This window comes from Saimiri boliviensis, chromosome 6 (assembly GCF_048565385.1).
Source record: "Saimiri boliviensis isolate mSaiBol1 chromosome 6, mSaiBol1.pri, whole genome shotgun sequence".
Classification (NCBI taxonomy): domain Eukaryota; kingdom Metazoa; phylum Chordata; class Mammalia; order Primates; family Cebidae; genus Saimiri; species Saimiri boliviensis.
Window position 1 is genome coordinate 17396082 of NC_133454.1, and position 16976 is coordinate 17413057.

Consider the following 16976-nt stretch of genomic DNA (forward strand, 5'->3'; position numbering starts at 1 on the left):
ATGAAAAGAAGAGAGAAAAGTTTGATGTAGAATTTGTTGTGGTTGTTAGTTTTCAAAGTAAGTACCTAGGAACAGGACTGTCTGAGGTTCTCCTTGAACTTTGTAAATCTGAGTTTCAGTATTTATAATATTATGAGATGAATTGAGGTGGAGAGGAGAGTGGGGAAACACTGGAAGATAATTTACCAGAAAGCTAACGGGTTTATTTTATTTTATTTTTATTATTATTGTTGTCTTTTTTTGAGATGGAGTCTCACTCTGACTCCCAGGCTGGAATATAGTGGTGTGATCTTGGCCCATTGCAAACTCTGCTCCCTGGGTTCAAGCAATTCTCCTGTCTCAGCTCCCGAGCAGCTGTAACTACAGGCACATGCCACCATGCCCAGCTAATTTTTGTATTTTTAGTAGAGACGAGTTTTCACCATACTGGTCAGGCTGGTCTCAAACTCCTGACCTCAGGTTATCCAGCCACCTTGACCTTCCAAAGTACAGGGATTACAGGCATGAGCCACCGTGCCTGACTTAAGGAGTTTATTTTAGATGATTGAGTCAAGTATATTTTTTCTTCTCTCTACATTTTTATATTTTTCAGGTATTTGAAAATTCTTACTTACTACTTTTATAACTAGAAAATTAAAAATTTGAGAAAATAAGTCTTTAAATAATTTTATTTGTTATGTCTATATAGTTCATGGTAATAAGTTCTGAGAACCACTCAAATTGTAACTGTCAGTCAAACCAATTAAAATAATGATGTAACTGACATAGGCCTTAAAATACATGCCCTTCTAAATGTGCCACATATGAAGCAGTCCCAGTCAAAGTGGACTGGAGTTTCGAATGGGACCTGACCGGTAGTGTGGTCAAAAGTGGCTGGGAAGAAGGCGAAGAAGGCTTGAGGAATTCAACATTTTCTAGATTTCCTTCATTTGAAGTATCCTTCCAAATTTAAATATTTTAAAATTTCTTAGATTCTTTGCTTTCCCACTTCTTAAGGTTAGATGATCATAATAATATTCTTTAAGAAATCCTGCTAGCCACTTCTGAGTCTTGACTCTTTTCCTTCCTTGCAGGGTCAATGATTGTATCCTGCGGGTGAATGAGGTTGATGTGTCAGAGGTTTCCCACAGTAAAGCAGTGGAAGCCCTCAAGGAAGCAGGATCTATCGTTCGGCTGTATGTGCGTAGAAGACGACCTATTTTGGAGACCGTTGTGGAAATCAAACTGTTCAAAGGCCCTAAAGGTAATAAAAATATAATTGACTCACAATAAGCCACAAGTGACAAACTATCTGGCTGAAGTTTATGCCATAATACTCATGTAATGAACTCTGTCTTCTGCCATTCAGTGCTTACCAAGATATTTAAAATCCTGCAATAGTGGTTACAAAGGGTAAAGGAAACCAGTACTCTAAATATGAACTCAGATAAGAAGGAAAGGATAGATTTATAACAACAATCATCTATATTTTTCTATAAATTTTTAATCTTACTGTATCATAACTTGGCTAGAAAATTAATACTAATTTTTCAGAGACAAATGACAAATCCTCTCCTTTAGCAAAATACTAATATAAATAAGAAATTTATACTAATATAACAATTATGTTTTTATAATACTGTTGTGATATGTTTAAAGTTTTATGATATTCTTACGTGCTGTACCCAATTCTACATTTTACACTTGGAATAACCAAAATACGTTAAAATTTATTTTTTAAAATGTTTACCTGTCTCTTGAAATCATTGTAGTTACTCTGTAGAGTTACATAAACAGATGAATTACCACACTAATTTTTGTTTGTTTTTGTTTTGTTTTGTTTTGTTTTGTTTTGTTTTGTTTTGTTTTGAGGAAGGGTCTCACTCTGTTGCCCAGGCTAGAGTACAGTGGCGGGATCATGACTCACTGAAGCCTCAAGCTCCTGGGCTCAAGTGATCCTCCCACCTCAGCCTCCCAAATATCTGGGACTACAGGCATGCACTAGAACACGTGGTTATTAATATTATTATTTATTACTTTGGTAGAGACAGAGCCCTGCTCTGTTGCCCAAACCAGTCTTCAACTCCTGGCCTTAAGTAATCCTCCTGCTTTGGCCTCCCAAAGTGCTGGGATTGCAGGTGGGATCCACTGTAGCTGGCCCATACTAATTTTTAAGAATAGTATTTTGATCTCTGTTCTTTAGAAAGATGACATTAAATAGTAACTTAATAGTATTTAAGTATTTTGGGAAAAAATATCTAGTAATTAGCTTAACATTTAAAAAAATTTTAGATGATTATGACCAGATAACCACTGTACCCTTTGAGTAAATCATTTCTAATTTCTTTAGAATCTCTTTAATTTCTAATGCTATACGAGATTGAAAAAATAAGCCTACCACCTTTTCTAGGAGGCAGTAGTGGGTGGTATTTAAGATGTCTGGACTGAGTTTAAAAGCATAGTTCAACCCCTTGCTAGAAGAATCAACGTGATTGGGCCAACTCTCTCATTATTAAATGAGGATCATAATGGTAGTGTCAATCCATAGGGTTTATGAGGATTGAGCATTTAACCAATAGCTGGCACAGGGTGAGCAATACAGCCTGGTGGTTAAGATGCAGATGCTATAGCCCAGAGTGCCTTGATTAGTACACTGACTCTGCAGCTCACTTGTTGTTTGGCCTTGGGAAAATTACTTAACCTCTCTGTGCCGTATTTTCTCATCTGCAAAGTGCAAATAAGAATAGTACTTGCTTCTAGACGTGTTGTGAGGATTAGATGAGTTGATTCACATAAAGTATTTAAAATAAGGCCTGGCACAAACTAACTAACCAACAAATATTAGCTACATATGCATGTTAACTGTACTATTATTTAGAACATATGGTTTTAAATTTTGTAACAATTGTTTGGTAATGTAATGAAAATATTCAGAGAATCCTCATGGGTTAAATTCAAATGTGTTAAAATCATAGAACTAAATCTGGGAAAAAAGGAAAAAAAAATAATGAGACATTTTCATACCAGAATCTCTAGTGGTATGAAAGACTTTCAACCCTCACATTTACTAAAATCATATTGCAAGGAGCTTTAAAGCCAAACAAAATGGCCATGCACATTATTTCTATTAAAAATATATATTTTATGTAGCTATTTCTGTAATTCAATTAACTGTAATTATTCAGCATAGCCCTAAGGCAAATACTAATTTTAATCACTCAGCAAAGTAACATCATCCATTTATAGACCTCCGCTTGCTGAGCAACTGGATGACCTTCAGTTGCTCAGCAGAGCACTTAAAGGCTACAGATGAGTAAAACTTAATTTTATCAAGAATACATTTATTTTTATTTTTATTTTTGACACTAGGGCTACAGCTGGTTTACTTTAGTCTGAACGGCTTTCTTCTTTGACCCTGGAGTAGGGCAGAAATTGCTGTGGGACCTGGAATGGAGAAATGGGGAGAAGTGTGCACTAATCAACTAGGTATACCTAGGCAACAACCCAGTGGAAGTATGCTATGTATTAGAGGAGTTGATGGGGTTACAAGTGAGCTTGGTCTACTGAGATGGGGAGAACCAGGTTGGAACTGTGGCAAATAACTTTATATCCCTAAAAAGCAGGCTCTTGCCTAATCCTTCTTTCTACTGTCACTGTCCAGAGGTCACTGATAGGGATTTATTTCTCTATATAAAGCTTATTGATTCACAGAGAAACTGTTTTAGTCATTGCTTAAATTCCTCATGCCTCTCCCAGTACCATAAATACAGCAAATGCTAAATCAGAGTAAGTTGAGTACTTAAGGTAGATTTTACACTAACTCTGATGATACCTAACAGTTTTAACTTCACTTGGCACCATATAATTTTTCATTTTTCAGTTATAATATGTGTAAAGGGAATTCTTACCAATGTTTCGCTCATGCAATGGAAACTCTCATGCACTCTGGAGTGAAGATAAATCAGATGTAGTCTCTGTCCTTAGAAAATTTAAATGGGAGAGAAGCAGGTAAAGTCAACTACCTTTAATGCAAGACAAAATGAACTCAGCTCTGTGATGGAGCTAGAGCCATGATTTCAACAGAAGAAAGAGGAAGATGTTTTTGATGGTTTCATTCTTCTTGTGCTGGTTTCTTCCCGTATCTTGGATTTATATAATTTTGATCTCAGGTAGCTGCTTGGGGAGGCAGCCTTTCCTTTGACTTTCTGCAGAAGTGCTGCCGGGCTGCCACAGATTCAGTGGAGCTGCTGCGTCTCTTATTTACTCAGGAAAATTAGGCTGGCTTCTGCAATGTTGGCTTCCCTTTGGCCCGCTGAGCTGGATCATTCCTGGTCACTCTCTGAGTTTCGGGGTGCCTAATTCTGGAATGAGAGTTTTTGGCCTTGTGGGCTTTGTGCGGCAGTGGGACCCATCTCTCCCCCAACACAATATCATGACTGCTCAACAGCAAGGGAAAAAAAGCAGGATGGAGAACAAATTTGATGAATTGACAGAAACAGGCTTCAGAAGGTGGATAATAACAAACTTCTCTGAGTTAAAGGAATGTGTTCTATCCCAATGCAAAGAAACTAAAAACCTTGAAAAAAGATTAGACGAAATGCTAACTAGAATAACCAGCTTAGAGAAGAATATAAAATACTTGATGGAGCTGAAAAACACAGCACAAGAACTTCATGAAACATACACAAGTTTCAGTAGCCGAGTAGATCAAGCAGAAGAAAGGATATCAGAGATTGAAGATCAAATCAATGAAATAAAATATGAAGGCAAGAAAAGAGAACAAGGAGTGAAAAGAAATGAGCAAAGCCTTCAAGAAATATGGGATTACATGAAAAGACCTAATCTACACCTGATCTGTGTACCGGAAGATGACGGGGAGAATGAATCCAAGCTGAAAAACACTTTTCAGATATCATCCAAGAAAACTTCCCCAACCTAGTGAGGCAGGTCAACATTCAAATACAGGAAATACAGAGAACACAACAGTACTCCCATAGAATAACAACTCTAAGGCACATAATCGTCAGGTTCACCAGGGTTGAAACAAAGGAAAAAATACTAAGTGCAGCCAGAGAGAAAGGTCAGGTCACCCACAAAGGGAAGCACATCAGACTCACAGCAGATCTCTTGGCAGAAACCCTACAAGCCAGAAGAGAGTGGGGGTCAATATTCCACATCCTTAAAGAAAAGAATTTTCAACCTAAAATTTCATTTCCAGGCTAACTAAGCTTCATAAGTGAAGGCTAGAGGAAATCCTTCATGGACGAGCAATTGCTGAGAGATTTTGTCACTACCAGACCTGACCTGCAAGAGCTCCTGAAGGAAGCACTAAACACAGAAAGGAAAAAACTAGTACCAACCACTGCAAAAAAGAACCAAATGGTAAAGACCAATGACACAATGAAGAAATTATGCCAATCAAACGGCAAAGACCAAAAATGCAATGAAGAAACTGAGTCAACTAACAGGCAAGAAAACCAGCCAGTAACAAAATGTCAGGATCAAATTCACACATAACAATATTAACCCTAAATGTAAATGGGCTAAATGCCCCAATCAAAAGACACAGACTGGCAAATTGGATAAAAAGTCAAGAACCATTAGTGTGCTGTATTCAGGAAACCCATCTCACGTGCAAAGACACACATAGACTCAAAGGAATGGAAGAAGATTTACCAAGCAAATGGAGAGGGGAAAAAAAAAAAAAAAAAAAAAAACAGGGATGGCAATCCTAGTGTCTGATAAAATGGACTTTAACAAAAATCAGGAGAGACAAAGAAGGGTGTTAAATGATGGTAAAAGGATCAATATAACAAGAAGAGCTAACTATCCTAAATATATACGCACCCAATACAGGAGCACCTAGATACATAATGCAAGTCCTTAATGACCTACAAGAGACTTAGACTCCCACACAATAATAGTAGGAGACTTTAACACTCCACTGTCAATATTAGACAGATCAACGAGACAGAAAATCAACAAGGAAATCCAGGACTTGAATGCAGATCTGGAACAAGCAAACTTAATAGACATTTACAGAACTCTTAACCCCAAATCAACAGAATACACGTTCTTCTCAGCACCACATCGCATTTACTCTAAAATCAACCACATAATTGGAAGTAAATCTTTCCTCAGCAAATGCAAAAGAATGGAAATCATAACAGTCTCTCAGACCACAGTGCAATCAAATTAGAACTCAGCATTAAGAAACTAACTCAAAACTGCACAACTTCATGGAAATGAACTACTGGCTCCTGAATGTAGACTGGATAAATAATAAAATGAAGGCAGAAATAAAGATCTTCTTCAAAACCAACAAGAACGAAAATACATCATACCAGAATCTCTAGGACACATTTAAAGCAGTGTCTAGAGGGAATAAATGCCCACTTGAGGAGCAAGAAAGGGTCTAAAATCGACATCCTGTGATCAAAATTGAAAGAGTTAGAGGAGCAAGATAAAAAAAAAAAACTCAAAAGCTAGCAGAAGACAAGAAATAACTAAGATCAAAGCAGAACTGAAGGAGATAAAGATATAAAAAACCCTTCAAAAAAATCAACAAATCCAGGAGCTGATTTCTCGAAAAGATCAACAAAATATACTGTTAGCCAGACTAATAAGAAAGAAAAGAGAGAAGAATCAAATAGATGCAATAAAAAAAAAATAAAGGGGACATCACCACTGATTCTGCAGAAATACAAGCTACCATCAGAGATTACTACAAACAACTCTATGCACACAAACCAGTAAACCTGGAAGAAATGGATAAATTCCTAGACACTTGCACTCTCCCAGGACTAAACCAGGAAGAAGCTGAATCCCTGAATAGATCAATAACAAGGGCTGAAGTTGAGGCAGCAATTAATAGCCTAATCAACTAAAAAAAGCCCAGGCCCAGACAGGTTTACAGCCGATTTCTACCAGACATACAAAGAAGAGCTGTTACCATTCCTTCTGAAACTATTCCAAACAATACAGAAAGAGGGAATCCTCCCCAACTCATTTTATGAGACCAACATCATCCTAATACCAAAACCGGGCAGAGACACAACTATAAAAGAAAACTTCAGGCCAATGTCCATGATGAACATCAATGCAAAAATCTTCAATAAAATACTGGCAAACTGACTGCAACAGCACATCAAAAAGCTCATTTATTATGATCAAGTAGGCTTCATCCCAGAGATGCAAGGCTGGTTCAACATATGCAAGTCTATAAATGTGATCCATCACATAAACAGAACCAAAGACAAAAACCACATGATTATCTCAATAGATGCAGAAAAGGTCTTCGACAAAATTCAACAACACTTTATGCTAAAAGCCCCCAATAAACTAGGTATCAATGGTACATATCACAAAATAATAAAAGCTATTTATGACAAAAACACAGCCAATATCATACTGAACAGGCAAAAACTGGAAGCATTCCCTTTGAAATCTGGCACAAGACAAGGATGCCCTCTTTCACCACTTCTATTCAATATAGTATTGGAAGTTCTAGCCAGAGCAATCAGGAAAGCAAAAGAAATAAAGAGTATTCAATTAGGAAAAGAGAAAGCCAAATTGTCGTTATTTGCAGATGACATGATTGTATATTTAGAAGACCCCATTGTCTCAGCCCAAAATTTCCTGACACTGATAAGCAACTTCTGCAAAGTCTCAGGATACAAAATCAATGTGCAGAAATCACAAGCATTTCTATACACGAATAACAGACAAACAGAGAGCCAAATCAAAAGTGAACTCCCATTCACAATTGCTACAAAGAGAATAAAATATGTAGGAATACAACTAACAAAGAATGTAAAGGACCTCTTCAACGAGCGGGAAAAAGTTTTTGCAATCTACCTGTCTGACAAAGGGCTAATATCCAGAATCTACAAAGAACTAAAGAGATTTACAAGAAAAAAACAAACACATACATTCAAAAGCAGGTAAAAGATATGAACATACACTTTACAGAAGAAGACAACCAAGAAACATATGAAAAAAATGCTCATCATCACTGATTATTAGAGAAATGCAAATCAAAACCACATTGAGATACCATCTCATACCAGTTAGAATGGCAATCATTAAAAAATCTGGAGACAACAGATGCTGGAGAGGATGTGAAGAAATAGGAACACTTTTACACTGTTCTTGGGAGTGTAAATTAGTTCAACCATTGTGGAAGACAGTGTGGCAATTTCAAGGACCTAGAAGTAGAAATACCATTTGACCCAGCAATCCTATTACTGGGTATATAGCCGAAGACTTATAAATTGTTCTATAATGAAGACACTTATACACGTATGTTCATTGCGGTGCTGTTTACAATAGCAAAGACCTGGAACCAACCCAAGTGTCCATCTTCGATAGACTGGATAAAGAAAATGTGGCACATATATACCATGGAATACTATGCAGCCATAAAAAACGATGAGTTCATGTCCCTTATGGGGACATGGATGAATCTGGAAACCATCATTCTCAGCAAACTGACACAGGAACAGAAAACCATACACCGTATGTTATCACTCATAGGCGGGTGTTGAACAATGAGAACACATGGACACAGGGAGGGAAGCATCACACACTGCAGTCAGTGGGTGGGGGGGGAGCAGTTAGGGGAAGGACAGCAGGGGAGGGGAGGGTGAGGAGGGATAATGTGGGGAGAAATACCAGATATGGGTGATAGGAAGATGAAGGCAGCAAACCACCTTGCCATGTATGTACCTATGCAACAATCCTGCATGATCTGCACATGTACCCCAGAACCTAAAGTACAATAATGAGAAAAGAAAGGGGAAGATGTGATTCATCATAACCAGGATAGACAAAATCCTCCAGAGAATTTAAAATTTTCAGCAAACTGACACAGGAACAGAAAACCAAACACAGCATGTTCTCACTCATAAGTGTGAGTTGAACAATGAGAAGCACATGGGCACAGGGAGGGAGCATCACACACCAGGGCCTGTCAGGGGCTGGAGGAATGGGGAGGGAGAGCATTAGGACAAACATGTAATGCATGCAAGGCTTAAAACCTAGATGACAGGTTAATAGGTGCAGCAAACCACCATGGTACATGTATACCTATGTAACAAACCTGCACATTCTGTATATGTATCCCAGAACTTAAAGTAAAAACAAAACAGACAAAAAAAAAAAAAAAAAAAAACTTAACATGTGCACCATTTATCTGCCCTTCCTTGAGCGTGTGAGTACAATATAGTAAGCATCAACAGTCTAGACAACTGAGCTAACTGGATTCAATTATGTATGTCTAATGCAGAGTTATCTGGATATACATTAATATAGTCCTTCAATTATTCAGCAAATACATGCTGTTTACTATGCACCTGGCACAGAACCAGACAATAGAAATTTACAAAGAAAATTCACATTGTTCTTTCTCTCAAGGAGATTATAGTCTGGTGGGGAAAGCACCTATAATATAGATTGGGAAAAGTACTATGAATAAATGTAAAAGATTGTTAAGGGAGTGCCAATTAAACAGTGGATAAACGTAGACTTCTGTAAACAAGTTCCACTTATGCTAAGCCTTGAAATATAAATTAAAATAGACACTTAGCCAGGTAAAGAGCTAGAGAGAACATCCCAGACAGAAGTCAAGGCTTGTGAGTATGATGGCTACAGTGTAGGAAAAGATCTTGATACCTTCTAGGAGTCTAGTAATAGAACAATTAATTACATGAAATGCTATGGCTGAGATGAACAAAGTCCAGATCATGCTTAGATTTGTTGGCCATATTTAAGGATTTGTGATTATATTTAAATGCAGTGGGAAATTATTGCAAAAATTTAAGTATGAGTGACACATGATAAAATTGTAATTTTTAGAAGATCTTTCTGGCTACTATGAAGCAAATGAATTGAAGAGGACACAAGTGAGAGCAGAGATCAGTTAGGAGTTACTTGGAGGAAGGAGAAAAAAGTGAATGGATTTGAGCTACGTTGATATCATTTATTGGTAAAATAGATGGTGGTATTTCAAAGATGAGGTTCTGCGTTTTAGTTGGGGTGCCATTTGTGAGGTGGGAAATATTATGAAAGACTCTCTGTGGGGAGATGATTAGAAATTCACTTTTGGATGTGTAAGGAACCTCAGATGCATCTGAAAAGGAAATGTTAAGGAAGCAGAACTGGAAAGGATCTGTCTAAAAACCCTGCCAAATTAATATACTGATTTTTCACTATATTTTGTGAAATAACTGGGTTTAGGAAAATATTTTTAAATTGACTTTTTACTTTGCATTAATATTTAATATAAAAAATGAATATGGCTACTTCAGCTCTTTTAAAGAGTTAATGCATTTAATAAATCCATTCTATAGATTTTATAGATTATTAATGCCCAGACTGTTTTCAGTTTAGAGATTGTGTTTGTTTTTGCACAGAACAGAGGGTAAACAGATTTATTCCTTTCTATGTTGTAGATAAAATGTTAAGAGATTCTTTGAAACAGTGATCTGTGACAAATTAAATTTACAGTTTTTCAATTTCATACTCTGTATTGATTCCATCTATTGTAAAAATTACTAATTTGAGATAACTTTTGATGTGTGTGGTTTTGTCTTTATAGTAGAGCTAATCTTCTCAATACTCAGATAGAATCAATCATCTAATTGGTGATTTATAGCCATACGTTTCAGTAATGGATATTTGGGTAGTATTCATTCTAACTTAGAATGCCTTTTCTTTTCTTTTTTTTTTTTTTTTTTTTTTTTTTTTTTTGAGACGGAGTTTCGCTCTTGTTACCCAGGCTGGAGTGCAATGGCGCGATCTCGGCTCACCGCAACCTCCGCCTCCTGGGTTCAGGCAATTCTCCTGCCTCAGCCTCCTGAGTAGCTGGGATTACAGGCACGCGCCACCATGCCCAGCTAATTTTTTGTATTTTTTTTTAGTAGAGACGGGGTTTCACCATGTTGACCAGGATGGTCTTGATCTCTTGACCTCGTGATCCACCCGCCTCGGCCTCCCAAAGTGCTGGGATTACAGGCTTGAGCCACCGCGCCCGGCCGCCTTTTCTTAAAATAGGGAAAAACTTTTCTAATGTCACGGTTATAGATTGGGTCATTTGCAAGCACCTGGGGTGTCTGCATGTGGGCAGTCAATTGAGGAAAAGAATAGGTAATTATATATAGAAATAAATTATTAGGCAAATCCATTTAGGATTGCCAAGCAACCAAAAAATCAAGTAAAGGAAGAAAATCTAAAGTGAGTATGGTTTCCAGGAAATAGATTTACTATAAAAGCCTTGCTAGTGACTTTCCGAGAATACATTAAATCACAACTTCCAAGAATTTATTAATATATAATTAAACAAGTACAGAACTGTTTGTTTCTATGACCTGCGCCAAAGAAGCCTAAAGCTACAGAAGAAATTAGACGGCTTATTTTAAGATACTCTTATTGTTTAAGAATCATACAGCTGATGTAAGGCTAAGTTCTAAAACCAAAAATGTTAAACCCATGGTTTTATTAATTTATATCCAAAGATTGTCTGGCTTGTGGCTTTATTTTAGCCACCTTACTCATTAATAAAAAACTGAAAGAGTGATTAAGCTTACATTGTGACAAATTTTAGCAATTCTTCTCCATTATTTTTTAAAATGTTTTAAAACTCTGTTTTGATTTCTCCATAAATATATGCTTTTTGCCATTACAGAGCTCAGAATCAGTGTAAACTGAGAATGTAGTAAAGATTGTAAATTTATGTTTTGTACAGGAAAAATGGTAACTATGAAATGCACAAACTGTACGAGTCACTATACCAATGAACATTTATAATGCTCATAATTCAGTCATTAAACAATGCACATATGTAATGAAGAAGTTCCTGAATATCTTTAAGCAGCTGTGAGTCTAGAACAAATATATGAACCTCTCTATGACTCGTTTTCCTCATCAGCAAAATGATTATAATCTAAAGATGTGATTCATAGAATTATTTTCAGGATAAGAATTGTAAATTCTTAATAAATAATTATAATATTTTTATTCTAATACTTGGCAGAAAGGTAAATAAAAGCAGCAAAGAACTCATTAACACTAAGGTACTAAAGGATTAGATTGTACTTAATATAATATTTAATATAAAATATTATGAAAGGTCCTTTTTTTTTTCTTCAACTTTTATTTTAAGGTCAGGGGAACATGTGCAGGATGTGAAGGTTTGTTACATAGATAAACATGTGCCATGTGGTTTGCTACACAGCTCATCCCCTCACCTAGGTATTAAGCCCAGCATCCAATAACTTTTCTTTCTGATGTCTGATGCTCTTCCTTCCTTATCCTCCCCCTCCAACAGGCCCCAGTGTGTATTGTTTTCCCCCATTGTCCATGTAGTCTCATTGTTCAGCTCCCATTTGTAAGTAAGAACATGCCGTGTTTGGTTTTCTGTTCCTGTATTAGTTTGCTGAGGATAATGGCTTCCAATTCCATCCATGTCCCTGCAAAGGACATGATCTCCTTCTTTTTTATGGCCGCATAGTATTCCATGGTATATATATGTCACATTTTCTTTATCCAGTCCATCATTAATGGTCATTTAGGTTCATTCCCTATCTTTGCCATTGTAATAGTGCTGAAATGAACATATACCTGAATGTATCTTTATAATAGAATTATTCATACTTCCTTGGGTATATACCCTGTAATGGGATTGCTGGGTCAAATGTTACTTCTGCCTTTAGGTCTTTGAGGACTGTCTTCCACGATGGTTAAACTAATTTATGCTCCCACCCACAGTATAAAAGCATTCCAATTCTACACTGTCTTCCACAATGATTGAACTAATTTACACTCCCACCAACAGTGTAAAAGCATTCCATTTTCTCCATAACCTCTCCAGCATCTGTTCTTTTTTTTTTTTTTTTTGACTTTCTAATAATAGCCATTCTGACTGGTGTAAGATGGTATCTCATTGTGGTTTTAATTTGCATTTCTCTAATGATCAGTGATGCTGAGCTTTTTTTCATATGTTTCTTGACCACTTGACCACATGTATGTCTTGAGAAGGGTCTGTTCATGTCCTTTGCCCACTTTTTAATGGGATTATTTGTTTTTTTCTTGTAAATTTGTTTAAGTTCTTTGTAGATTCTGGATATTAGACCTTTGTCAGATGGATAGATTGCAAACATTTTGGAGAGGTCCCTTTAAAGCACTAGAATATTTGTTGAATTAATGAATTGACTGTTTATTAAAAGGTTTTAATATTTAGCAATTTCAAGTAGAAGCCAATATGTATTTGGCTTATGTATGCACGTATACATGCATTTATAAAAATATATTGCTGTTGTGTGTATGTGCACTTATATGTTATGCACAGATATATTTTTTTCTTTAGCGCCATATAAATTTGTTTCTAGCAGGTCTGAGTTATGATGTGTCATATAACTCTATGGTTTATGAAAATGTACATATATGTTTAGGTTTTTTCCTTTGGTTTTTCTGCTTTGGGCCTCATTGTCAGTATATGCCATGTGCAGAAGTATCTCAAAGCATATTGAAAGCTAACCTGATGATGTCTCCTTAGCTCCAGTTTCCACCATTTGCCCCTTACGTGTGTGACCTACTCCAGCTTTTGACCTCTCCATTTATGCAAATGATTGTCTTAGTCACCCACAGTAAAGGCCCTGGATGTTCTTTTTCCCCTTTTGGTCCTCTCTTCTTTGGTGCCTTATTAAATCAGGCATCATACCTTTTGAAAGCCACTTACAACACAATTAATTCTCTCTTTAAAATCTCCAAAGCCATTATTATGGTGTTCCTGTCTTCTTAATATCTTATCTCATCTACTGTAATAAACTCCATTGCTAATCTCTCCTTTCCATACCAACACGTATCTTCTATACCCATCTTCTAAAAATTCAGAACTGTTCATGATTCTCCCCTGGCAAAAAATAGTCTCCAGTGGGTTTTTCATTGCTAGTAAGTAGCATTTTATGCACTCTATGTTCTCTTTCTCCTCCAGCCACAAAGTTTGATTTCAGCCTTCTCTTCTTTATTGTTTTATTCACATGTCTCCTGATGCAAGTGAGCTGACCTGTGTACAACATCTTAAACATAGGCCATACAGTACTTTCCTGCCTCTAAGGCTTTGTTCATTCCATTCCCACCTTTGAATGTCTTATTTTACCTTTGTGACCACTATCTGCTGACATCGCATCCATCCCCCAAGAGCCAGTTCAGTGTTACCTTCTCCACAAGGCTATCACCAGTGGATCCAGTCAGAAGCAATCTTTCATTTATAAGAATTTCTGAAGTGCTTTATTTCTTCCTTTTCTGTTCATTGTTTTATTATGAGAGCAAGAACAGATATCAACAACCCAAACTGAAAAGAACAGATATCAACAACCCAAATGAAGGAGATAAACAAACTGCTAATTGTAACACCTAAGTCATTAATGTAATGATGTCTACCCAGGCCAATGCTAAATTTGAAGCATTAAGTGACACTTAAAAGGAAAGTACAAGCTCCAGTCTGTGACCCAACTCTGGGTAGCAAATGGGAGGAGCTGGAGCAGAGATGAGTCGGGAGCCCAAGGTAGATCATAACCATCAAAGCAGCGTGGCAAGAGGAAAAGGAATGACTGAGATGGAGGCTCACAATTTTTCAGCTGAGACAAGTCCTTACAAGTGAAGCCCCAGTTTTGGCACCTTACCTTTTTTCACTCCTTACAGAAATTATCTCCACCAGAAATTGGAGGCATCTGACACATTGCTTACCAGTCTACTTAATCAAAAACAACTTCTAAATTATTGATTTTTTTAAATTTTATTTTATAGCTTACATGACAGATTTTGTGTCCAACTTTTCTAAATATCAACTTCACTTGCATCTGATATTATAAATGAAGAATTTATCAAATATCTAACAAGTGAATTTTACCAGCTTTTCTATTTTTCATATTCATTTCCTTTATCAGATCTGTTCTTGCTCCTCCATCTGCCCGTTTTTTTCTCTTTCTGATGCCAACATGTCCAAAGTGGACTATCCAATCTTGATGTGAGGGAGTCATCTGAAAATTTCCAGAAATTAGTCATTTGACTAATTGATAGGCCTACAGCTGTCTGTATTGAGCATGTTAGTGCTCAGTGAACACTGAATGAGTTAAGATTTTATTTGAAAATTAAATGTACTTTTCTTAACAGTACAGAGACTACCTGCCCTGAAATTCTTCTTTTTCCCCACCCTGTCCATGGATGGCTCTGTCAATAGTGTGGTTTTTTTTGTTTTTGTTTTTGTTTTTCTTTAACAAGTTGGATTTTCTATCATGTAACCATAATAACTTGGGCATGTTTAGGTTGGCAAAGTTTTTAGTTGTCTGACATTCAGCTATCATGACCAAGCATTTTACCAGAACACTAGTGGAAATGAAAAACAAAGTTTGTACAACTGATTTGATTACAGGCACCTAACCATTTACTGTATCAAGGGACATCATACATTTCCCGTATTTCTTGCCATGGAGTAAATTATTATGTTTATTCATTTTCTAATGCATGTGCAAAAATGTTTCTGAATGCAGGAAACAGTTTACTTTTTATTCAAGTTCATGTCCTGGGCTTAAGTTTCTGGTGGTAGGTGAACCTGTTTTGGGTCAAGGGCCTTGCTAAACAGTGGTTTGTTCAATAAGCACAAATAACAAATTTAACTATTTGGCATGAGGTCTCAAAACACTGCATTTTTCTTTTAGGGGTATTTTTTTTTCAATCCCCTTGAATTAACCACAATTGTTCTCTTGGGTACAAAAGGAGATTTGCTTGAGTTCATATATAGTGCAACTTTCTCTTAGAATATAATATATAGAATAAGAAAGAAAATGCTGAACTGTTTGTGTTAAGCCAGGGGAACAGTCTTCTTGGAAATAAATTATAGCTAAATTACCACTCTCCTGTCCATGAAGAACAAATCTGACATAATTATTATTATTATTAAATGAAGGACACCACATTTGATAAGTTCATCTTGTTCCCAGGTACTTTTCTGTAGAATTTCTTATGCATGCACACTGTTAATTTCTGATTATTTCTGAATATAAGACATATACTTGTGAATTGGGAGGCCCTTTCTCTAAGCTAATATTTGGTCAGTATTCATAATGATGTCTGTAAACAAGCTCTCACCTGAGATTGTGTAGCAAATTATTTATCATGAAAGAATAAACTATAAATATTGCCACTGTAATTCCCACTGTTCCGTATAATGCAACATTATGAGAGAGTTAATCACTTGATTACATTTGCTAAATCTTTTTTGGAAATTAATGAGTGATGCCACTCCTGTTATGTGCCCTTTGGGGATAACATGGCCACTGTTTCTTTTCGAAGCTTTCTTATTTACTGTTTAAAGCTAATCTATAATTTTTTTTTCACAGAATATATGATCAATGGCTCCTTGAACAAATCTTTGAAGTCAAAATTATTTTTACAATAAAATTTTCAGATTTAAATAATTGCAATGTACTAGATGTACTTTTGTTTCTTCAACATTTAAAGTGTTGTTATTCATACAATAAACCCTGTGAAGGTAAATATTTACCTTGAGTTGTAATTTACATGGAATTGTTTTTAGGCTTTAAAAAAATGTTGCTGTGGTAAATATAACTATAAATCTTTTAAATTTATGGACATCAGCAAAGCATTTTGGAGAAAAGACTAGGATTCAGAGCTGGGACCTAAGTTGAAATCATTGCTTAACTTAACTGTTAACATTAGAAATATTGGGTATGTATCAGTGCCTAATTAAATTGTAAGTGCTCTTCTTTTTGTTTACTTTTTTAAAAGGAAATGTGTGCAGAAAATAATCATCTATTCTCTCAATAAATATTTTATTTCCAAAACATGTTAGGTCAGGCAGTTATAAATGCTAAATTAAAGGAATGAGAATAAATAAAGAAGTTTTGGGTTTTTTCCCAAGGATCTTCTTAGAACACTGGCATTCACCTAGACTGATATAATGTAGCCCTCCTCTGACT

General features: G+C 36.1%; 1 protein-coding gene across 20 annotated transcripts in view; it reads left to right on the plus strand.

The window, feature by feature from the left end:
- Positions 1–16976, plus strand: part of DLG2 (discs large MAGUK scaffold protein 2) — a 2103224-nt gene that overhangs the window by 1503286 nt on the left and 582962 nt on the right. For all 20 annotated transcript variants that reach the window (XM_074400260.1, XM_074400268.1, XM_074400258.1 and 17 more), the window contains one exon: positions 1074–1243. In XM_074400260.1, the coding sequence (XP_074256361.1) occupies positions 1074–1243 (170 nt within the window). The remainder of the gene's footprint in view (positions 1–1073; positions 1244–16976) is intronic.